We start from the raw sequence: 25,555 nt of genomic DNA, 5'->3' as shown, positions 1-25,555 counted from the left end.
ATATTGCCGATCGGTCACGAAGAGGTGGTGTTCAACATTTATATCAGTTTTTTACGTTTGAAGTGGTCCAGGTCAGCATAACAAGTTACTAGTATTTATGCAACCTGGTCCTTTTGCTCATACTTTAAAACTACGCCCACCTGGTGGTCATGTAAGTAATATATATTACCAGCTGACCCGGCGAACTTCGTCCCGCCCAAAATTTTTTATATTTTTTTATTGACACATTTAATCCAACGTTTTAACCACAATTCACGCTGAAGTTTGGTTTTGTGGTCGTCAGAAAGCATATCCTCTATTCCCCTTTTAAATATCGTAACGAAATAATGAATCGTCCTTGAATCTGTATAGTATAGATGGTTGCAATTTCAAAATGGGGGAGTTACATTGGTCCACAGAAGTCCAATATCCATAGAATTATTTCAGACCATTCTTCAAGAATTGTCTTTTTTCTGTTTAGTCGCCGTAAATCAAGGACCGCAATGGTTATGGTGGTAGATTTAACGGTGGTAATTTGACTTTGATGCCTGGTGTCTCCGGACTTCACTTGACGATTTTTAGCAATAACTCGACTCCAGCGCTATCTTGCGAATCATCTTTGCAATAGTGCTGCCCCTACCGTTACCAATATTTATCTCGATTATGAGGCAAATCGGATCAAAAATACGATTTCTAGTAATAATTCGACTCCAGAACACTGTCGAACAGTTTTTCTCGCCGAAATATTTCCCTTCACGTTACCAGTATATGTTTTGAATATTAGCCATGAAGTTGTGAGCCTAAACTATGCAGGAACCCAGTAAACACGTAAAAACTTGAATCAAAATTATTTCGTTCGTTTAGGACAGAGATTCCCAAACTTTTTTTTCTCGTAGCACCCTTTCAAAACTCTAATGGTTTGAGTGGACCTCCTAGATCTTACGATGTAAATTTGCATGGCCAAGGTGAGTTCTATAGCTGGTTGCGGATCGAGGAATGCCTGATCTAAGCCAACTATGGCCAAGTGGTCAGATATCTCATTAGCAGATACCTGGCACCCAGTGTAAAGCAAGCTCCTTATGTTTACCAACATAATTTAATAGAGACTTGAGTTTCCGAACCAATCTGAAAATACTTAGTTAGAGGGCTGGCCAATGCCTTAAGTGCAGCTTGGCTGTACCTGCAGACACGTGAACTTCCTTGCCCTCCTCCACCTATTTTCCACCATGTAGCCCATGGCTTTGAGGATTGCATTCACGAGCCTGGAAGGCCGAAGCATATTCGCCAAGAGAAAAGTGACGCTTTGTACCGTTAATTTCGATGAAGATCTGAGATCCTAACCTAGAGTCAGTTTTGTAGCCATCAGTAATGTGTGAGTCCTGGCTCAGAGCTGGAATTAAACCATTTTTTAAGTGCTGTTGACTTGACGATGCAACGCTTTTCTACACATTTAGGTGCCAAAATGCGAAATATAGAGTCTACTTTCCCGTGTTAATAGCCAGAAATTCATTTTTGGAGATTTGCAAAAATCACTTTCAAGATGCAACTGCCATTGAAATTGCGCAAATCGCTTTCGTCAAATACTTACTTGTGTTGCACTAGCTATTTTAATTTTTGCTGCAAGTTTTGTCAAACCATTCGAGTGCTGTCGTGTGACGCGATTTTTGGTAAATTTGAATATATATATGTAGTTTTAAAAATGTAGCATCATTAAAAAAAATACTTGGCTGTTTTAGTGGGCATTTTTAAAAACATCTTGTAACATAGTGGAGAGTGGAGTTCTCTGCCTTGACACTTTTTGAAGTTATATTGAGACAAACACGAGCTGCAAAGCAAAACAGATTAACCAGAAGATGCTTTCTTCATCTGTCAGTATGACGAAAGTGGAATATTCGCGAAAAAGATAACCTTCTACCGACCTTCTACTCCAACTCGTTATGTGTGTCTTAATGTTTTTACACAAATGGGGGGACCTAAAGTTTTAGTTATTGGCAAATAAAAAAAAAAAATCAACCGATGGCAAAATATCAACATGTTCCCAANGATGTGTGTCTTAATGTTTTTACACAAATGGGGGGAGCTAAAGTTTTAGTTATTTTCAAATAAAAAAAAAAAAATCAACCGATGGCAAAATATCAACATGTTCCCAATATATTATCCACCACTGTATACATATAAAAGTTTTGTGTTTATAGTTTTTTTTTTATTTATTTCATTTTGAACTGATATACGAGATAAATATACATACACTAACTACTAGAATTTTTTGCTTTTTTTTGTTTTGCAAATCCATACAAATTTAACAGCATTTATGTGCTATAACTTTTGGGCTGCTGTTTTTTATATTGTGTGTTCTTTGAAACGGAATAAAACGCATTGTCGTGGCAAGTATTTGCAATACACCCAAAAATANCAAGTTTTGTGTTTATAGTTTTTTTTTATTTATTTCATTTTGAACTGATATACGAGATAAATATACATACACTAACTATTCGAATTTTTTGCTTTTTTTTGTTTTGCAAATCCATACAAATTTAACAGCATTTATGTGCTATAACTTTTGGGCTGCTGTTTTTTTTATATTGTGTCTTCTTTGAATCGGAATAAAACGCATTGTCGTGGCAAGTATTTGCAATACACCCAAAAATATACAATTTAAATTGGTTTTAGTGCTTTATATTTATTATGACTATTTTAATTATATTTTTAGTTTATGTCTGTACATATATCTATTATCGTGCTAAAGTTGTAATAAAATAGTGTTCACATTTTTGCAAGTTATTATTGTAAACTGTGATTTTTATACAAGTATTTTAATTTACATACATACATATGTAAGTATTTCAACATAGGAACATCACTACAATTATTAAATTATATATTTTCTTTAATTGTAATGTGGTTATAAAAGTAGTCATAATTAATTAATTTATATATTAAATTGTATACAAATATGTATGTATATTAAAAATACAAATGTTATATGTATTTTAGAGACCTGATTCTTCGACATTTGATATTACAAATTAAATAAAATATATGTACATACACACGAGTATGTATTTGTATGGTTGCGTGTGCAGCTGCTTGGGTGTTATAATGTGAGTAGATAAGTAAATAAGTTTTACATTAATAGTATACGGTAAACTAAAATATTAACAATAGTATAGTTAAAATTAAATCGTTTGTATGCGCGTATGTATGTATCTATTTGTGATTTATTTATGAGCGAGTCTTTGCGCGTCAGCTTTTCTAGATCCTAGAACGGCTAAATACTTTTCCTAAGCAAATGTTTTTTGAAAATAATTATTTATTAAATTTTGTGTCCATGGCATTAACTAAGAACCTAGATAATAAGAACGGACAACTCGTTATAATTGCAGAGAGTGTGAGTAACAGGCGCGTGCCTTCTCTTTTGCCCTAGTACATTTTTTGATTGGATAAAAAGAGAAGGCAAGCCCCTGTTACTCACTTTCGCTATAATTATAACGAGTTGTCCATTCTTAGTATCTACCAGTGATGCCAGTAATTTCCCTATTTGAGGGATATTTTGCAACAAAAATTATTAAAAGGGAGAAAAAAGGGATTTTTACTTTACACAATTATCGATCCATAATTGATCAGAATTCAAGAACAGTCGACACTCTTACGAAATTAATCGTTCTGAAGTTGTGATGTGGAGTAAAGCTATGTATAAGTATTAAAAAAAGGAAAATTTGGAAATTTTTCTCACTTTAACCAATTCGAGCGCTGACTAAGAATGAATCTTTCCAATTGTAATTGGGTTTTAATGTAAAAAGCAGCCCAAATTATCTGATGAAAAGTTAAATAGTACATGTATGTATATAAAATAACGGTTGCTTTTGAATCAAAAAAAAAATGTAAGTGATTCAGCTTTAAAGTCAACAAAAATCATATTTGCTTAGACAATGCAAATAAATTGTAACAGTGGTAGTTTTAAGAATTTCCAGAATTCTTTAAGGTTTTTAGTGCGTAATCTACCGATCTTCGCATTTCGAAAGAATATTATACGTATATGTATATTAATGTAACGAAGTAAGTACATATATGAATGCTACTTTTTTACTACTGAAATACATGTTTTGAATTGTTTGGGAATTTTGTGGGATAAATTTTTAAGATGTGGGTAATTGAGGGATTTTTTCCCGATTTCCGTGGGTAATTTAGCAGAGAATATCTGGCATCACTGGTATCTACGTTCTTTGGCTTTAAAATACGTTAAATTGTATACGTTTGTATGAAAAAAAAAAAACACTGAGTAGTGCTTCTTTACATTTGTAAAAATATTCATGCTGACGCGCGTATGAGTATACGATTTCGATGAGCAAATAAATAATTTGAAAAGAAAAACACTAACAATACATACAATATAATCTTACAAGGCCAAAAATCAAATCATAAAAACCAAAATTAAAATTTTATTGTAAAATATTTTCATAAATACTCATTTCTGTTACACCAACAACATCCAGATTACGCTACTTAAGCAGTTAGATAGGCAAATATTCATCCAAAAAACTGTTCCATCTGAATAGGTAGTTGAGAAAATATACTTTATTCACTTATACAAATATATCACTTTTTTGCAAAACAAATTTTCGAAAAAATAAAAGGCTATTTAAGTTTTTAATGCACAATTCTTAAATACTTGTGCTTAATATCTTTTGTCGTTTTGCAAATTCTAAAGCTCCCTATTCGTTTCTCGTACACAACATTTCTCACTTAAACTATACACACTCCTCTCTAAAGTAAATACAATCTATCGCACCTGCATACACATATACATACATGTGCATACGTATGTGCTCCTCAAATAGATTTCTAAGCGTTTTTTATGAGTGTCTGTTTTTCGTTTCGTTCCCCTTTCGTTCCTTATCATTCTACTTTAATGTAAATTAAAATATATTCATATGAAATTCGCTGACTATCGCCTCCAGGAAGCCTTTCAATTGGTAATATGAACGATTGCGCCAATAAATATTATTATTCACCCGCTCCATGGCCAGGCCAATGGCTTCCTCAACTGCTGTCAATCCCAGTTTGCGTGCGCGATCGGCAAATTGTTGCAGCTGTTCCTTATGGTATTCCTTATTCATGTAAGTCGTTATAGATTTGATCATTGAGGAGAGCGTAGAGAAGCCATCACCAAAACTGTAAAGAAATGATAATTAAAGAATTTTGTTAGAGATTGTTAACTTTTTGCAAATGTTCGAATGCGTGCTTTATACAAAGACGTTTATTGAGATTTGAATAACTCAGTGAGAGAGGAGACCAGTCTGTTAGCATGATATGAGCACTTATATAAAAAAAAAATAATATTTATTGCACCAAAAAGTAGTGGTTAGGCACTGTGACCAATGGTTACCATTAGTTACGCCCTTTGAATGGTTGTAAGTCACGCAGTCTGCAAAAAAAAAAAAACGCCGGAAGCATTGCCCGGAGGATGCCTCGGAGTGCACATTTTATTAATTTAACAAGGGACATTTTTGTATATGTAGCAGTGAATAGCATGCATTTAGGTGCCTACTTCCATATCAAACTGATTTGAGTTCCAGGGCACAGAGATATGGCAACCTGCGGCCTTTGTCCGCACAGCGAACACTGGGTGGAAACATCGACTTGCAGAGTTGCAAGGTTCCTTTCACCGGAAGTTGATTGTGGGCGGTCAACGTACTTTCTCCAGGTTACTAAGCGAGAACTGTCAGTTTTGATGGGGGTTTTGACTGTGCCCACTGGGAGTTCATGCAGTACGTCTTTATACTTCTGCGGAATCCATTTGCAGCAGATGTCTGGGGGATAATCCGGTTAGTTTAAACAGTACTTCATAATGGCTCCAGAGGAATTGTCAAGAGTGGAAATAAGCTACTTGCCGAAGTTCACAACGAGCCGACAGCGCTTTTCTTACCATATTTGATTGCGTGTTGTACCGTTTCGGCATAATCGTTTTTTTTAGTGGTAACACAATGGACATTCATTAACTGTCTAAGTGAGTCACTTGGAGGGCTGCCTCACCAAACCTAAACCCTAGTAAAATTGGCTGCTTAACACTTTTGTGGAACATTTTAACCCTCTAAGTGCCATTCTTTCCAAATCGAGCCACTGAGACACGTTCTACAAAAACCATTGCCAAATTTTATTAGAGGTCTTCTATGACAATATCTATATATTAAGTAGAAGACGGCACGTTTCGTGATCACAAAGTTTACCCACTGCTCAAATACTACGGATACTAATGCTAGGCATAGGCTAATCCCGTGAGTAGGAAAAAACATTGACCACCTTGTCTTTAAAGTTTCGGTGATTTAACACCTCTCTCAGGCTTAGAAATCAAATTGTACATATGGCCTTACAGTGTTAAAAAAGAGTTGGCCACCTGGCAACAACTGGGAAGTTTTTCGTAAGTTTTGCAGTACTACTATTACTTATATACATACATATATCGACTGCTGAGTGGAAGATCGACCTATCTCGGCAGCCAGTTCGAAAACATTCTATCTCAAAAAACTTTTCAAGAACGGCCTATTTCAGAATTCGTTTCAAAAACGCCCTATCTCAGCTGCCGATTCAAAAACGCCCTATATCAGCATATTTTCAATACTTTTTGAAGTGAGATAGGGCGTTTTTGAACCGAATTTTGAGATAGGGTGTTTTGCAATTAAATTCTGAAATAGGGCGTTCTTGAAAAGTTTTTTGAGATAGAGCGTTTTCGAACTGGCTGCCGAGATAGGTCGATCTTCCACTCAGCCATCGATATATGATTCGAAACTTACTATTCTGCAATCTCTTTGATGTTCGATTGTAGGAAATCAAAAGCGATCTCATAACCGATCGGATTCATGGAAACGGCGCTGAAAGCGCGTGCGCCATCTTGTTTCAATATGCCCGATGTTGGATTGAGGGTCATATTCAGATATCTGCANATTTCGGTGATTTAACACCTCTCTCAGGCTTAGAAATCAAATTGTACACATGGCCTTACAGTGTTAAAAAAGAGTTGTCCACCTGGCAACAACTGGGAAGTTTTTCGTAAGTTTTGCAGTACTACTATTACTTATATACATACATATATATGATTCGAAACTTACTATTCTGCAATCTCTTTGATGTTCGATTGTAGGAAATCAAACGCGATCTCATAACCGATCGGATTCATGGAAACGGCGCTGAAAGCGCGTGCGCCATCCTGTTTCAATATGCCCGATGTTGGATTGAGGGTCATATTCAGATATCTGCAAGCATATTAATATTCAATATTTTTAATCAAAAACATATGTATATGTATGCTATAACTTATAATTATATCCCCTTTCACTTACTTCGATAGTAACCATGGCTTTGTAGTGCAACCCAATGAGGTCAGTATTTGCTCCTTCTCTGAGGCGCTTGTTGTGCGCTTATATTGTTTGTAGGCGAAGTACCACTCCTGGAAGGAACCTTCTGCTAGCGCTGTGCAATAAATGGTGGACTTGAGATTTGGCTTAATGCTATATGTAGAGAAAAAAAGATTATATGTACATATATGTGCATTTCACAAATAAATTTACTTACGGATTCAATTTGGCGTCACTCATCCATTCGCGATACTTCCGATGCGCTGCCATTGTGCAGCGATCATAGTTAAATCTGCATGCAAGGTTGGCAATGTTGGCGCGATGTTGCAACTGTATGTGCGATTCATTATCTGGTTCGTTCAACCCATAACGATCGAATGCTGGACGAACGATGAATTTCATAAATGCCTGCGGAGAGAAAGAACTTAGCAATTTACATTTCAATATCCAACCCCATATTGCGGTACATACCCTAAAAGTTTCATATGCAGGTTCGCGATGCAGCATGAATATGAGGTAGTTGAGCCCACCCTCCGACGCCTGCCACAGCAACTCGTCATCGGTGGCCGTAAAGATTTCCATTAAGAAGGTAAGTGGTATATCGTAGGTCAAGTATTCCGCACGTGCCAAGTGCAATGCATCATCCAACAGTTGCGCACGCGTTATACGTGGCAATGTTGTGAACTTCTTCTTCAACGCCAACCAAGAGGGCATATCATAATTAACGCGGTAGTAGCCTTGACGATTTAAATTCACATACACAACATTATCCGAGTTATTATCGGTGGTGAAAGCTTCACTGATAATAATTTGCCGGTCGCTCTCCGACATCCAATGGGTGGGTATGTTATCGCCTTTGTGTAGCTCATCCGTTTCAAAGGTGATAGGTACAACCCATCGGCTATCGTCCGACATATTCTTTGACGGTAACATATAACGCTCTTGCGTCAGCACCAAATCACCATCACGTCGCTCCACTGTGACAACTGGGTAACCCGGCTTCGTGATCCATGAGTCCATAATAGTCTTAACGCGCAAATCGTCAGGTAAAGTTTTTCGCTCATGACCGTGTCGTGTCATGTATGCCCACAATTCATCGCGATCTGCATTGCCATAAGCGTATGTTTTCAGCAGATCCTGTGTTGCAGCGCGGAATGCTTCATCGCCTACAATCGAATTCAGCATACGCAACAGTATATTACCCTTCGAATATGTAATCGGATCGAAGATACGACGTATGTCATTTGTCGATTTCACATCGAAGGCAATGGAATGTGAACTATTGTCTGCATCTTGTAGCATAGCATCGGCAAACTCGAAAGTAGTGTAAGTGTCTAAAATTTGAAATTCCGGACGTATCGCATTCAAGGCCAAGTAGCTCATGTAGCAGGCGAAGCCTTCCTTCAGCCAAAGATCATCCCACCATTTAGGTGTGACCAAATTGCCAAACCACTGATGGGCAAGCTCATGTGCGACAACCTGTGCAACATGCTCCATATGCGCGGATGACGATGCTCTATCGAGATCTTCTGGCACCAGCAATGCAGAATCTCTGAAAGTTTTTAGAAATTTAATAAAGCAAGGCGTGAACTTCCGACATATTAAAACATCTCTTAATTTAGTGAATATCTCTTTAAATGTTTGTATTATTAGTTAATAGCCTAACTCGCCAATTAACTGACGGTTATTTTCTCAATTAAGCTTGTCAGCTATTGCTGCTTAATTAACTTAGCGTTGCATACTACATGAGATCCAATTAACATACATATCTTATTCAGCTGTTATTTAAGTAAACGTGCGGTGCTTCTTGATTGTCGCTATAACTGCTTAAGCGATTTTTACCGAGATCACACTACCACGATAGTTGTTTCTCTTTCTCGCCAGCTGGCATCAGTTAGAAACACAGAGTGATGCTGATTCTTTCAACACAAAGAAGCAAGACTTCCTCTACCAGCACTAATGGCTACGGCAGCAGGGCTCGAGCCAAACTGGTACTAAAACTTTGAAAATTTTCCTAATTCGCAAACTCACCTGAACGTAATCAAACCCCAATTCTCCATAGCACTAAAGCCAAAATCCGGTATCGATACCATATCGATTTTCGACAACCGATTCTTTATGCCGAAGTATTCCTCGTAGAAAGGCAAGAACTTTCGCACCATGGAATAAGCATAATTAGTCATTTCAGTATTCTCGGGACGTGTCCAGATTTCGACGCGTGGTATTAAGTTTGCGTCCAAGTCAGAGTAATGAGATTTCACCAGATTCGAAACGACAAAGGCGAAGCTATAGATGGGCATTTTTGGGGAGGTCAAGAAATCGTCACGTGTGAAGCCGGGTCGATGGGTACTGAAAAAAAATATTAAAAAAAACACATCAATGTACACACATACATACATACATATGTACATACACATGTTCTTAAATAAAAAAAAATTAACTTACGAGCTATGATAGACTGGCATGTTGGATAATGCCATGCCCAATTTATTATCGCGTATAATACTGATGGTAAAGTTGGCCTTCATGTCTGGTCGATCAAAGCAAGGAAAGGCGCGACGTGCGTCCACTGGCGAAAATTGCGTGCTGACCATCCATCTGCGCGAAACAAAAGGGGGAAAGTGAATATTAAATACAATCGTTTATCTTCGATATTTTCCCTTTCTACTTACTCTATCTTGTTGCTTTCCAAATTCGTGTAGCTTGTCCTATACACACCCTGCAGCGTATCGGTTATTTGGCTGACAAAATCCATGCTCACTATCAATTTAACATTCCGCTCATCTTCAATGCCCTTATTGATGGCAACCACAAATGTTGAATTGTCCTCTCCATATTTACCATCGAAGTCCAATTCGATTTCATCGCTCGTGGTATAATTTTTAGGTGACCGTATAACGCGCACATTCGAAATGGAAATATTGTGCACATCGAGCGTAATCGGAAGTAAAATGGGGATGTTGGCATCGCGTTGTACCTCAATAGCAATACTGCCATTGCTGCTGGCGGTGAGTATATTGGGTTCTATGACGATTCTGAAATGAAGAAAATAAAAGAGATTTGAATTACATATTCATGTCTAAGCTTATACATATGTATGTACATATGTGCAAATCTCACGAGTTGTTACATTTTTCGACAAAAACGAGTTTTTGTTACGCCTATCTTAGAAAATTATCTTCAGTTTTGTATAGAGAACAAGATTCAATAGCGAAATTGTATTTAATGAAAACTTAAAAAATATGTAGTAAAAAAGTAAAAATAACTAGAGTCCGACCCATTAATCGGCATCGGCATTGGCTAGTATCGGCACAAAATTGAGCATCGGCATCGGCATCGGCCTTTTTTCGACGATTATTTGCCGATTATTGGAAATTTCTTTTCATATGTTCATGAACTCAGGTGAAGCGAAAGACAACAGCCAACANCAGTTTTAGGTGACCGTATAACGCGCACATTCGAAATGGAAATATTGTGCACATCGAGCGTAATCGGAAGTAAAATGGGGATGTTGGCATCGCGTTGTACCTCAATAGCAATACTGCCATTGCTGCTGGCGGTGAGTATATTGGGTTCTATGACGATTCTGAAATGAAGAAAATAAAAGAGATTTGAATTACATATTCATGTCTAAGCTTATACATATGTATGTACATATGTGCAAATCTCACGAGTTGTTACATTTTTCGACAAAAACGAGTTTTTGTTACGCCTATCTTAGAAAATTATCTTCAGTTTTGTATAGAGAACAAGATTCAATAGCGAAATTGTATTTAATGAAAACTTAAAAAATATGTAGTAAAAAAGTAAAAATAACTAGAGTCCGACCCATTAATCGGCATCGGCATTGGCTAGTATCGGCACAAAATTGAGCATCGGCATCGGCATCGGCCTTTTTTCGACGATTATTTGCCGATTATTGGAAATTTCTTTTCATATGTTCATGAACTCAGGTGAAGCGAAAGACAACAGCCAACATAAAAAAAAAACATTTGCAGACACTCACAANTTGGCTGACAAAATCCATGCTCACTATCAATTTAACATTCCGCTCATCTTCAATGCCCTTATTGATGGCAACCACAAATGTTGAATTGTCCTCTCCATATTTACCATCGAAGTCCAATTCGATTTCATCGCTCGTGGTATAATTTTTAGGCGACCGTATAACGCGCACATTCGAAATGGAAATATTGTGCACATCGAGCGTAATCGGAAGTAAAATGGGGATGTTGGCATCGCGTTGTACCTCAATAGCAATACTGCCATTGCTGCTGGCGGTGAGTATATTGGGTTCTATGACGATTCTGAAATGAAGAAAATAAAAGAGATTTGAATTACATATTCATGTCTAAGCTTATACATATGTATGTACATATGTGCAAATCTCACGAGTTGTTACATTTTTCGACAAAAACGAGTTTTTGTTACGCCTATCTTAGAAAATTATCTTCAGTTTTGTATAGAGAACAAGATTCAATAGCGAAATTGTATTTAATGAAAACTTAAAAAATATGTAGTAAAAAAGTAAAAATAACTAGAGTCCGACCCATTAATCGGCATCGGCATTGGCTAGTATCGGCACAAAATTGAGCATCGGCATCGGCATCGGCCTTTTTTCGACGATTATTTGCCGATTATTGGAAATTTCTTTTCATATGTTCATGAACTCAGGTGAAGCGAAAGACAACAGCCAACATAAAAAAAAAACATTTGCAGACACTCACAAAAATTAGGTTTTTTTTTGGTTGAAGGTATTTGACGTTTTTTCCATACAAAAGTATGTTCGACACTTTTCTTTTATATATACCAGTAAAAAAAATTGTCAAAATTTAACGGGATTTTATAGAAGCTTGAAGCTTGCNTCGACACTTTTCTTTTATATATACCAGTAAAAAAAAATTGTCAAAATTTAACGGGATTTTATAGAAGCTTGAAGCTTGCACTTCATTATACTACTACAAAACTGCATACCAAAATTCTGATAAAAAAGTTTGAAATTTTTGTGAATGCCAGCAGAATCTTTCTAATTTTTGTACAAAGTTTGGAATGTAAATTTATAACTTTAAGCTTTTATAAAAAAAAATAATAATAAACACTAAATAAACTAAGACAAATGCCAGAGCCAAAACCAGTCAAAATATCGCAATTCTTCTATTTTGTGGACCGCTATATGTATGTACATACCTGGCATATAAGTTCTTATGCATTGCGTGCAAAAGAGTGTATTTTAGTACAAAACGAAATGAAATTTTATGTTCCTAAATATTTCTTGCTTAGCACTATATAGAAAAGTGTTTTATGTAATGTATATAAATGTGATGTATGTATGTACATATATTTTTAACCAATTAATTCAATTAATTGTTTTATTTTGTTCTGTTAACTCGTTAAATTAACTGATTTTATGAATTAATACATTTATTTGTAATTTTTTATGGAATCGGCTTTGGCATCGGCCGATTCTTTCCCCGTAAGCCGAATAATCGTCACGGGCATTGGTACGTGAAAAAAAATTGGAATCGGTCGGATTCTAAAAATAAATACTCATGCTGTAGTTGCGTATGTAACGTATACGGCCCGTAACACCATGCGGAGTGATCTAACACGTTTACTCGCACGCCTTAAAGCTCAGTTAGTCTAGACTTAACTTAATTTAACTTACCGTAAGAAATCATCAATGACTACTCAACACGTCAACTTAAGCCAGAAGCGAAAATAGTTTGTTTTTGTATTTGTATTTTTCAGATCTTTGACAGTTTGCTGCCTAACAAAAATGCCATATCAAAAAAAATGCATGAAGAAAAAATTGGTTTGCAGGTTCTTAATTTGCTTACGGCAAGTTAAGTTTTAACTAACCGCCAACACAGTTTCTCATACAACAGGTAGGCCAAAATTATAAGTTAAGTTGAGTTGAGTGACTTAAATTAAGTCGACTAACTGAGCTTTTAACTTAAAAATCATATTATTTAAAAGTAATCAAATAATTTTGACTAGATTTGTCTAATTTTCTTTTGTTTATTTATTGTTTATATTTTTTTTATAAACGCTTAGCATTTTACCTAACCAGCGCCATATAAATCCCATTTTTATGATTCCATTGCATGGATGATTTTAAATATTTTATGTTGTTTTAATTTTTATAACAAGCATCATAAAAGCGGCGTTGCACAGAAACATTAAAAATAATATGAAACAAAAGTTTATTAATTTCGGCACAAAAAAAAAAAAAAACGATTTTATTGCAAACATGACACCTACTCCAGCGTTTAACTCGTAAATCAATATAGTCAATGACAGCTCATAAATGAGCAATTTTATTTTTGCATACCCATGCATTCAAATACATACATATTAGGGATGCCAAAATATGCGGAAAATTGTGATCCCGGGATTTCGGGATATTTTTTAGGTACCTAATCTTGGAATCATATTGAAATCTAACTTTTATGAATATGAGTAAAAATAAATAGATTGTAAAAATCGCATATTTATTAATACACGAAAATTATAAATGGATACATTTTTTAAATTGTATACCAGGTGCTTTTGAAAGTAATGATTAATAAAAAACAACTTAAAATAAAAATTTACAAAACTAATTCTCTAAACATGTTTGTTCTACTCCTTAAAAAAAAGGCAAATGGCGAAATTTTCAGGGTGAACGAGTCATATGGACCTCAGATTCAGAACCCCTTTTTTGTGCCGGTGTTATTATTATTGCACTTAAAATGTGTACGTAAGAGCACCAAAGTATTTAAAGAGGAGTCTTCTAATCTTGACCTGAACTTATTACATACATTCTGATGGAAAACATTGCCTCGGCCTCAACACTTTTATTACAAAATATTTGAACTTCGTTTACCTACCAGCACGTCGGATAAATTGTAAGTTTTTCGAATTGAGGAAGTTTGGGTAGATTGGTTTAAAAATTATGTAATTTTTCCCAAAATTTTTTTGTTTCGTTTACATTAGCGGCGTTATGACTACATTCATTTAAATCTTCTACAAAAAAAGCTCAAGCTGCAATTTTAAAAGCACAGTTTCAAGCTTTTTGTTGATTGTCGTCAAAATGGCATACTTGAAATCCATAAACAAGTTCTTACTATTAATTCGATATTTTATATTTGTTGGGATCCCGGGATTGGCATCCCTAATACATACATATACCATGCAGCTATAAAAACGTACAAATAAACGATTTCTATTGGCAGTTTCATTTGAACACCCACGGCGGGGCATGTGATCATCGCCCAATGCAAGCAGCCAGCAACACTTGAAGACGTCATAAATACATAGCAAATGGCATCGGCACCGACAAGCGGCACCATAGGCAATTAAATGTCAATTGCAGTAACAATAATCAACAATCCGTTATGAGCATTCAGTTAGCGTTTAATTAGCACTGATGCACCGCCGTAACATGTAAATGCAAAGTTAAAGAAATTGTAGGTAATAAGTCATTTTAAAGGTGGAGTAATGTGTGCGTCTAATGCACAAATTACTTGAATTAAATATCTATTATATACATATATGCATTTATATGTATCTATGTGTTCACTTCACGTTTGCGTAAAGAAGTGCAGGTCCGCTTCTACTTACATATAACCGGTCGCTGGGGCGCAGCTTCTTTATTCCATTTACGCTTTCATCTAATTAAATCAACAATCATTGCGCGCTGAGCAACAGGCAATCAAGCGCAGTCAGTAAAGTGTCTGATTACCGCATTGGCGCGCGGCTGACATCTGTCAGCTTTGAATGGCAAAATGTTGGCGCTTGTATGCGCTTGGATGCGTAATTACATATACAATAACCAATGAGCAATTTGTGGAGAGAATGCAGTGGCCAGCAGCGTGCCGCGCACAAGTGTTGCGTGCGCTAAAAATTGATCGACACGCGGTTGTGTTTTTATTTTTGTCGCTCACTGTTGATTGCTTTTGCAGTGCAGCATCAGCGTTGCCGTTTTATAATTTTCGAGCGGAGTGAAAGGAGCTAAAAAGTGGAGTGTTTTTGGGGTTTCCGTAGTGTCAAAGTAAAAATGTTAGTCAAACTCATTTTTGTTATACACATACACATACACATACTATGTGCATATATCTGCGTATATCTGCCCTTTTTAAATACTAAACATTTATTGCAGTCTAAAATGTGTGTTTGTAATTTTTTTTTTTACGGAATTACGGTTTGTGCTATAAGAACTATAAAAATCAAAGTTTCATTCTTTATACAAAATTAAGGAATGTTCAATGAATTTTTATAAAAACTTTAAACTTTTTAAAGTATGCACCTTCATAGCCCATTAAATTTTACTATAATAATGTGCAGTGGCTAAAGATTCGCGTTCATTTTTAATATTAATAATATATGAGCGAAATTAATTTTATATAGAAGAAAGTTTATTTTATTTTTCGATGATCATATCATTGCCTTTTCATAATCAGGCAACATTGAATAAGGATTTTTCAACGTTTTATAAACAGTGAGTTAGGTATTTTAAAATTTTTATTATTTTTTTTGCAATTACGTATAAACCAGAGACTATAACGATTATATATAAGAAATAAAAATAAATATTGCTGTATAATTACACTGTCAGACAAATGGTAGGAGTCAGTGATCGGGAAGGGTTCAAACTACCGGGGAAAGTTATATCGGTAAAAAAGAAGTTATACGTGTCCCGGCGTTTCGCTTGATTATATAGAAAAACGTTATATAAACAGATTAAAGGAATTGTAATTTTTAATTTTTTTAAATTTGTTTGAGCAAAATCGGACTAGTGGTTCTCGAGTTATGTCAAAAAAAGACCACCAAAGGTGACAATTTCCCCTATATGATAGTTATATATATATCTCGATTCCTAGACGTGACCCAGCGAAACGCCGGGACACGTATAACTTGTTTTTGACCGATATAACATTTCCCGTTGGTTTCATCCCATCCCGATTTTGACTGTCGCATAGTGTTATTATCGAACAATAGGCAAGTTGTTTTCGTCTCCTGAGACGAAAATCGTTAGACTAAACACCTTTTCATCTTCTCCTAATAATTATCTGAGACTTTTGTTTTTTTCGTTTCGCGGGACGATTATTTTAAGATGGAGATTATTTTCATCTTCTCCTAATAACTATCTGGGACTTTTATTTTTTTTCGTCTCGCGGAACGTTTAATTCAAGACTGACATATATTATGAGACGTTAATAATTTCCATCTAAAAATTATCGTCCCGCGAGACAAACAAAAAGATATTTCTCATAAATAATTATGATCCCAAATATTAGGATGTAAACTTAGTAGGGATATGGTCATTCATTTTAATTTCATAGTAAATTTTTAATTCTGATAATCTCAAAATCGGAGTGTTTTTGCAAGAGAGCGGGAGTAACGTAATGTTCGGCTTAAAAAAGCAGTGAAACACTCCGATCGGAGTGAAAAAGGCACGCTGCGCAGCACAAAAAAATGTCTGCATCACCATCATCGATTTGCCGTGCTTGCATACATATGTTTGCTGTGTATGTACCTACATCAACATAACCTGATCAACGATCAGCGCGCGTAAAATCAACACAATTGAGTGGCAATCGTTTTTCTTCTTGCGCTTTGAAATAATTGATGTAAACCAGGAAATGCAACATTCTTCTTTTTCGTGCCACATATTATCATTCTATTTTTCGTAGTCTTTCATTGAACATTGATCACTCTTGTGGACTCGTGCGCATCTTGGCGGCACGATCACAGGCGGTAGACCCCAAGCGTAGAGAAAAACACGTACTAGCGGGGAAAAATGATTTGACCACTCGTTAGCGTCAGTAAACAGCGGACTGAAGTCAACTTAAGCTGAAATTAGTCGAGAACGCAGAACGTATACTTAAACGCAGTCTGTATACGCAGAATTTTGTCGATTACTGGAGCCCTCAGTGTTGCTTACTACACTGTTGCCACTCATCAATGCCTTTTCATAAACTTACCCTTTCAACTACAATTTTTCGTGCTATAATAGATTTTAGCTAAATATAAACTACTTAGTTTTCAACAAAAACCTTATTCAATAGTAAATTTCAAATATTTTAAACATATTTTGAATAGGAACTTATATCTTTTTTACCATCTGTAAAACTGACGAAGTGGCAACCATCTAAAGAAGGAGAAATCAGCGGACACGAAAATCTAAATTCCGCAGTTTTCTGCGCTACGGGCTACAACTACAGAAAAATTCTGCGGTGTTGAGTTTTCATTTACATGGCGCTTTGGTAAGACAGATCGTGTCAGCTGACTCGGGTTTACGTACCGGTAGGTTTACGTTCTTGACTAATTTCAGCTTTAGACGCGCTGATCTAACCATCTGCGATCGCGATCTGCAGCAAAACGTAACTCTCGTATTTCCATTTAATTTTCATTGCTATTCTGGCGCTTTAATGTTCTGCAATTCAACTCACACCGGCTGCCGTGCGGCGTCGCGTGCATCTGTAAAATTAATGACGCTCGTTTGTGTGTCAATTGTCTGAATGCATGCAACGCGTGTTTGTCGTCGAATATGTACAACTCTCACCGCTTTCGACACTGCAACAATGATTGCGCGCTGCAGCCGCAACTGCCGATGTTGCTACTGTCTGCCGCTTCATGTCAAGCTGTTTGATATCTCGGTTTGTTCTGATGCAGCCGCTGCACAGTGGGAGAAATTGCCAATCTGGCGGCGCGTTGTTAATAACTTTGAAAAAAAAAAACAATTTTAGGTGCAATATTTTTTTGTATATTTTTTTGTATTTGTATGTTTTGAGGGATCAATAATATTAGAAAATACATGATTTTCGACAACCACAAAAACTTCTTTGTTGGTACTGGTTTACTGTGTCAAACTAAAAAAAGGTGCGTTTTGACTCTGAAATTGTACCTAAAAAACGCGAAAAATCAAAAAATTGCAAAAACAAACAAAATCGGCGGGATTCGAAAATTTACGATTTCACAAAAATGCCACCAAATAGACCTACTATGCGCTGGTTTGTTGTCTTGCGCTTTGTTTTACATTTAATGTTGTAACTCTTTTTTTTTTGTGTATGGCTGTGTTGTTGCGCATGTTGGCAACATTTCTCTTTTTTTATCTTTACGCCCAGATCTACTTGCTGTGAAGTAATCCGCAGCGTTTTGTTGTTGCATTTCGAGTGACGGCTGTTGAGTTTACTTGTCGGGTTGGCGCTACCGCATTCATCCCATTTATGTATATGGGCGTTTTATTTGTTCTAAAGAAAATTATTTGAGCATATGTACATATGTACATAAGACTGCATTACTCCCCATACAAAAAAAAAAAAAAAAATCGGGGCTGTTTTTCCATTGCAATTATAAAATTTATTATATTCTAAGACGCCCACCAAATTATTTCGGAAAATTTTTTTCAACAAACATCTTTAAGAAACTATTTTTATTCATAAACAACTGCATTTTTGAAGTATTTTCAAATCGGTCCAGCTCACGTAAATCCGTAAATTTTTCCGAAATATTTTGGTAGACGCCTTCAGATATAATAAATTTTGTAATCCTGACGGAAAAACCGCAACTTTTTTGGTGATGCAGTCTAATGTACATACATATCTATTGGGAACGTTAATCCCGGAATGCCGGGATCCCGGACTTTTTTTGCTCCCGAAAATCCCGGGATTCTTGGCAAATATCTAATCCCTGGAATTTCGGGATTTGTAATTTCCACTGATGGCAATAATATAAACTCCTTTTCTTGGCCAGTATTGGCTACATTCCTTTTTTTATTTATTAATTAATATTTTTTTATAAATATAGTAATTTTTTTTACCCAAAAATCAATATATTCGCGAAAAAATATAGTAAAATGGCGTTTCTAGTTTTTCACTGTGGCGTCAGTAATTCAAAAATGATTTAGAAAATTTAGTGAAATGCTGCAGATGCTTCCGCAAGTTTCAATTTTTTGGTGCATAAGGACTGGTAAGTATTGAAAATGACCTTTTACCATTTTATCCTTGAAATTTCGCAATATTGGTTGTTGAAAAAAAATATATGTTAAGGACTTATATAAACTCGATAAAAGCCTCGAATTTCGTGGTTCTAACTATATCAGCTTAAAAAACTACCTAATTGTCCTTGTGAATCCAAAAAATTGTAAGTTTTTTAAATTCTAAAGGAATTTCTTTTTTCATTTGGTACCCATATTTTTATTCTACACTGCATTGAATTTTTAAATAATTTTTGGAATTAATCATATCTTTTGAAAATGAAAAGTACTTTAAAATAAATCCCGACGTCAGAGAGAAAAAATAAAAACGCCACTTTAAATGAAAAAGTAGGTTTCAAAAGCATTTATATATTATTTGTTTTATGGTAGGAGAAATATAAAAATTTTTTTCGATTTAAGTTGTTGAAAAGTAATGAATATATAAATTCTGGGATCCCGGGGTGGTGATAACGAAAAAATTAACATCCCTAATATCTATACATATTCTTATGTAAATATGAATAGCGGCGTACTCTTGCTTAATTCTCGTGTCATAATTCTTGTAGTTGTCATCAGCATTAGCGTAAATGATGCAAGCTCATAGTGTTACCAATTTATTTATGTACATGATTCTTTTTATGCTTTACTAGAAGATTTGTAAAAAGATTCATATGGATGATAAGACTGTTTACTATTGCTGCAGAGATGTGGCAAAATGTGTTGTCAGATTTCACAAAACTGAAGGTGTACTTATGATAAGTAGGAAGAATCCGAAAACGCTACGAAAAACGAAAAATCCATATGCTGCAACCCTTGCGGATACATGTGCAGCATTCCAGCTAACAGTTGTTTTTCGAAGGCAGCTATATGAAGAAAAACACTCTTCANAATATGAATAGCGGCGTACTCTTGCTTAATTCTTGTGTCATAATTCTTGTAGTTGTCATCAGCATTAGCGTAAATGATGTAAGCTCATAGTGTTACCAGTTCATTTATGTACATGATTCTTTTTATGCTTTACTAGAAGATTTGTAAAAAGATTCATATGGATGATAAGACTGTTTACTATTGCTGCAGAGATGTGGCAAAATGTGTTGTCAGATTTCACAAAACTGAAGGTGTACTTATGATAAGTAGGAAGAATCCGAAAACGCTACGAAAAACGAAAAATCCATATGCTGCAACCCTTGCGGATACATGTGCAGCATTCCAGCTAACAGTTGTTTTTCGAAGGCAGCTATATGAAGAAAAACACTCTTCAAGTGCTTATTTTTAGTAAAATTGTATCATTTTACATATTTTGAAGGAAACGATGGATTCTATTGCATTTAAAATTATAGCAGCGGAGTAAGAGCGCGCTANTTTTCGTAATTCGTAACTCGTAGCTATGCTACGAAAAACGAAAATTCCATATGCTGCAACCCTTGCGGAAACATGTGCAGCATTTCAGCTAACAGTTGTTTTTCGAAGGCAGCTATATGAAGAAAAACACTCTTCAAGTGCTTATTTTTAGTAAAATTGTATCATTTTACATATTTTGAAGGAAACGATGGATTCTATTGCATTTAAAATTATAGCAGCGGAGTAAGAGCGCGCTATGGAAATAAATTCACAAAGATATGCGGAGGTATCGGGCATAGTAGTCATGGACGCATCAGCGTCAGCTTCTGGTTCTCCTATGCATGAGGAACTGGTTTTTAACCCAGCTAATGCAATAACAGCTTCTTCCAAGCCATTGAAAACATGCACTTTNTGTAGTCATGGACGCATCAGCGTCAGCTTCTGGTTCTCCTATGCATGAGGAACTGGTTTTTAACCCAGTTAATGCAATAACAGCTTCTTCCAAGCCATTGAAAACATGCACTGTGTTAGGTCCACCACCTGTTGCGCTTGCTTCTGCCTTCAGCCACGCTGAGGGATTATACCCCTTACTAAGTAGAATTCACCTTTCTGTGTTACCGGAGATGAAGGGCTTTCGCATGTCAAAGGTATACAAAGGCATACAACTCCGGCTACGCCATCCACAGTAAACTAGTGCTCGAAAATTTTAAGCANTCTGTTGCGCTTGCTTCTGCCTTCAGCCACGCTGAGGGATTATACCCCTTACTAAGTAGAATTCACCTTTCTGTGTTACCGGAGATGAAGGGCTTCCGCATGTCAAAGGTATACAAAGGCATATAACTCCGGCTACGCCATCCACAGTAAACTAGTGCTCGAAAATTTTAAGCATTTATACTAAATTAAAGTTTAATCCTTTGTTTACACGTGTGTTTTAAAGTTTTTAGATTCGGATTATGCATTTAGACACAACCGAAAACTTTGTACAAATAACTAAACCAGACCCAAGTTTCTCGATAAGGGGCAACAAATATTCTTTTTGTTCGTTCATATAAAGCAGGGGATAACAATATACGTATATATGTATATGCGAAAGGCGAATTTATCTGTTTAAACCAGTTTCCTGCAAACTCACATCGATTTACATCTTTTATCTCACTTCCGACACAGAATTGTTTTCGTACAAATTTACTCGTTCGTTTTTAGGCATGCCATTGTTACGAATTTCGAAAGTTCGAAAATACGATTCGGATTGCAGTATACTATTTCTGCGAGAGTATGCGATTTGCCCTAACCTCAAAAAATATGACGATTATTATGTGTTGCGGCCACACTAATCTAAAACTAATTTTGTATTCGCGAATGCGACTATGACCTATGTATCTTTCCGAACGCACTCCACTCCGTGAACGAAAGACACAAGATCACGCGGGAAGGAAAGAACGAAAAAAGTTATTATCTAGCTGCCGAAATCTCGACGCCATCTTTGTTGTAAGAAGTAAACAACGAAGAGAACGGAGAAAACCGCGAAATTGTTGAACGCATGAATAATCATTTTTATTATGCAAATTCTTCTATAAATCATGCCGTTGTGTTAAATTATTCTTTATCTTTTGTGTACACACGTTGTCACAAGCGAAAATTAAGAAAATTGCAGTAAAAAGCCACCAACAAATTGTAAACAACGAAGAAATGTAAACAAACGGCTAATGTCAAAATCATTCAACTTTTTTCCGATTCTAACGGGCTAGTCTCCAGCCCGCGTGATCTTGTCTTTTTGGTTCATGACTCCACTCGACTGATCTTTGATGTTTAGCTTTATCAGGAGAATTCGCGTACTTGGAAAACATTTCGGGGAAACTTTGCCTTTTTTCAGCAGACGCTCTGAGAGTTTGACATGATCGAGGAACCAAAAAGCGTAGAGTGCTATGCCCTGAAGATAACTAATACGCGGTCTAAGCTGAGACAGCACCATTTGCCAAAGTATGGACAGATTTTGGCACAGGCAAGTTCTCTAATTGCAATTAAATCTGTAATAAGTTGGTTATTTAGCATGAAGCGGCTGCCTTCACCCATTGTACCCAGTACCCAGTGGGTCCGTTTTAATACCAATTGAGAGATTGAATTCGAACCAGTCCGTTCACCTAGAAGTAGAACCAGTTGATTAGGTTCAGAAAGCGCGAGAATTCATGAATTCCTACATCACTTAGGTTGGCCAGACAGACAAAGAAGTGGTGGTAAAATGAGCGTTTTTCTCGTCCACAAAAGGGCAGGGAAGTGACGGAGTTAGTGGTGCAAACTCGACTTCGTCCACGTCGCCACAACTTCGGCAGAAGTAATTGGGCGGAAAATTCATTCTGCTAGCATGCCTTCCCATTAAGCAGTGGCCCGTAATAATACCGGTCACCAACCTTAGTGGAGGGCGTTCTAACCATACGAGTGCGTCAGATCTTTTCTTGACGAGGCTGGGCCAGATTTGACGAGTCGTCCAACAAGTGGGTAGTTTCGACCATATTTTATCTTCCTACTCGACGAAGTTTGTCTTGAGCCACATCTTGCAGGTAGATAGCGGTAGGGCCGCCACATGAGAAGATTTGACGTCAGAAGCGGTGGTCTCCTTCCTCGTAAGCTCGCCCGCAGCACAGTTACTTTGGCCTGGCACCCAAACAATGTTGATAGTATACTTTGAAGCTAAATCGTTAAGGACTTTCCTACATTCTATCGCTGTTATCGGCGATGTTTGACAGCAATCAAGCAGAGAAGATTCGGTATGCCAGTGTGTAGCCTATGGCCGCGATTTTTGCTTAGAGAAACAAGAGGTCTAATGTGAGCTCTTGAAGTGTATCCAACTCCTCCGATTATTAGATCCATATATTTGGAATCGATACACTTTTCAAGCACGTATGCGAAATGTACGTACATATTATTCGATGTCCTTGCCAACTTTATTTGCTAACAGAGTTCAAACTGTCCAAGCGCAATTGGAACAAGAATAGTAAAGAAAGTTTGAAAAAAAAAAAACAAATATATCAGTACGAAAACACAAAAAATTGCATATCTTTGGGTATTTTAGTACATTCTTTTATGCATATGTACATGTATATACACTTAAAATTACACACAGATATGTACATATATGTATGCAAATTTTGACCTACATAGTTTTGCTATTGCGAGTAATGTAATTTCATTCATTATGGTTCATGTGTGCAACAGGAAATTTTTTATAATATCTCTTCGGTCAAATATGTTTACATATGTATGTATGTAAAAATCTATTAACTAATTTTTATAAAAACAATATTACGCGTACTCACTTGTAATGCAATGGCCTCCAACCATCGTGAAGCTGCAATTTCCGATCTACTGTTTTACTCTTATCCGATCCAAGGATATCATGCTCTGGTGGTATGCTGATGTCACCGACTGGCGCTATTGGAGAAATTGTACCATATTTTGTTATGGGACTAGACGTTAGTGGCTTCATGCCAAGCATGCTAGCTGTCGCAACTGGTGTGGCGTTATACTGTTGCGTATTCACATTGGACGACAGAGCCAGGGGTGACGTATTTTTGTTTGAGTTACCATTCAAGCAGCTGAAAAGAAAAAAAGAAATTAGCAATTACTTAGTACCCATTTATTTAAACTTTTCACCACTAAATCGTAAGTTAGCGCACTATGCAATCTTGTTAAACCATGCGCAGGAAAGCCACAAATAATTGAAATGCGGTGGCGTATGAGCAACTTTTAAACTCCGTATGATTCATAACTTATGGCTTAGTTTTTGTACATATATATGTAGATTAACTTAATGTATGTATATAGCTAGCTTAGGTTAAGCGGGCATCTGTGAGGAGAGTTCGCACAATGGCCCAATGCGATGATCAGGGCGTTTTCCCATGCCTATCTATACATGCTTTTGAACCATCTTGATTCTCCAGCGAATCCTACCAGTTCCTCGAGTGGAGCTTTCCCTAAGATAAATAGGCTCTCGAAAAAGTGGTCCCCAAAAAATTCGGTGCATTTTCCTTGGAGTGCTGGGCACTCACAAAGGAAGTGCTGGACGGATAATATCTCCTTCTTATCTCTTCATCTTCTACAGAAATCGTTGTACGGTGCTCCGAAACTGGCGGCCATGTGGCCAATCGTTAAGTGACCCGTTAGTATTCCTGTTAGAAGCCTAAAGCTTGGTTTTGAGAGCCTTAATAAAGTATGTGTTCTTCGTTCGTCGAGGCTTGGCCAGAGCGAGCGCGGTACCATGCAGGCGTGCAGATTATTCCAACTNGGTGGTCCCCAAAAAAATTCGGTGCATTTTCCTCGGAGTGCTGGGCACTCACAAAGGAAGTGGTGGACGGATAATATCTCCTTCTTATCTCTTCATCTTCTACAGAAATCGTGGTACGGTTCGTTAAGTGACCCGTTAGTATTCCTGTTAGAAGCCTAAAGCTTGGTTTTGAGAGCCTTAATAAACTATGTGTTCTTCGTTCGTCGAGCCTTGGCCAGAGCGAGCGCGGTACCATGCAGGCGTGCAGATTATTCCAACTACTGTTGGTGGCTGCCCTGGTCACTCTCTCAACTGCTTAAGGCAGAAATTGTAGAGCCGGTTTTACAATCTGGATCGCTTACAATCATACAGAGGTGGTAAATGAACTTCACCATTGGCCACTGTGCCTACCCACCTTGTTTGAACAAATGAATATATTTTTTTATATGTACATATCAGGGTTGTTGCGAATATTTTTCCGAAATAAAAGTCCTTTCCATGAAAACATGAAATTTTGAACTGTTGTCACTCATTATCAAAAGAATACTTTCAGTGAAAATGGCGAAAATCGGGTCGCTATAGCCTATAGCCTCCATACAACTGATTGNAAAAAATGGTATCATATGAAAGAGGACTGAAATAGCTTTTAAACAGAAATAGCGA

General features: G+C 36.5%; 1 protein-coding gene across 1 annotated transcript in view; it reads right to left on the bottom strand.

Annotated features, from left to right (window-relative positions):
- Positions 1–4,201: 4,201 nt before the first annotated feature.
- LOC108364739 (aminopeptidase N) overlaps positions 4,202–25,555 on the bottom strand; it is a gene marked incomplete at its 5' end in the record, with an annotated part of 33,440 nt that continues 12,086 nt past the window's right edge. The window contains 9 exons of the mRNA XM_017618550.1: positions 4,202–5,151; positions 7,086–7,229; positions 7,317–7,484; positions 7,549–7,739; positions 7,803–8,883; positions 9,363–9,680; positions 9,777–9,929; positions 10,004–10,366; positions 23,946–24,224. Coding sequence (XP_017474039.1) covers positions 4,896–5,151; positions 7,086–7,229; positions 7,317–7,484; positions 7,549–7,739; positions 7,803–8,883; positions 9,363–9,680; positions 9,777–9,929; positions 10,004–10,366; positions 23,946–24,224 — 2,953 coding nt within the window. The remainder of the gene's footprint in view (positions 5,152–7,085; positions 7,230–7,316; positions 7,485–7,548; positions 7,740–7,802; positions 8,884–9,362; positions 9,681–9,776; positions 9,930–10,003; positions 10,367–23,945; positions 24,225–25,555) is intronic.

Source organism: Rhagoletis zephyria, unplaced genomic scaffold (genome assembly GCF_001687245.7).
Source record: "Rhagoletis zephyria isolate East Lansing unplaced genomic scaffold, Rhagoletis_zephyria_1.1 Rzeph_scaffold_01653, whole genome shotgun sequence".
Taxonomy (NCBI): domain Eukaryota; kingdom Metazoa; phylum Arthropoda; class Insecta; order Diptera; family Tephritidae; genus Rhagoletis; species Rhagoletis zephyria.
The sequence above is the reverse complement of the archived record's forward strand: the minus strand, read 5'-3'. Positions and strand labels throughout refer to the sequence as shown.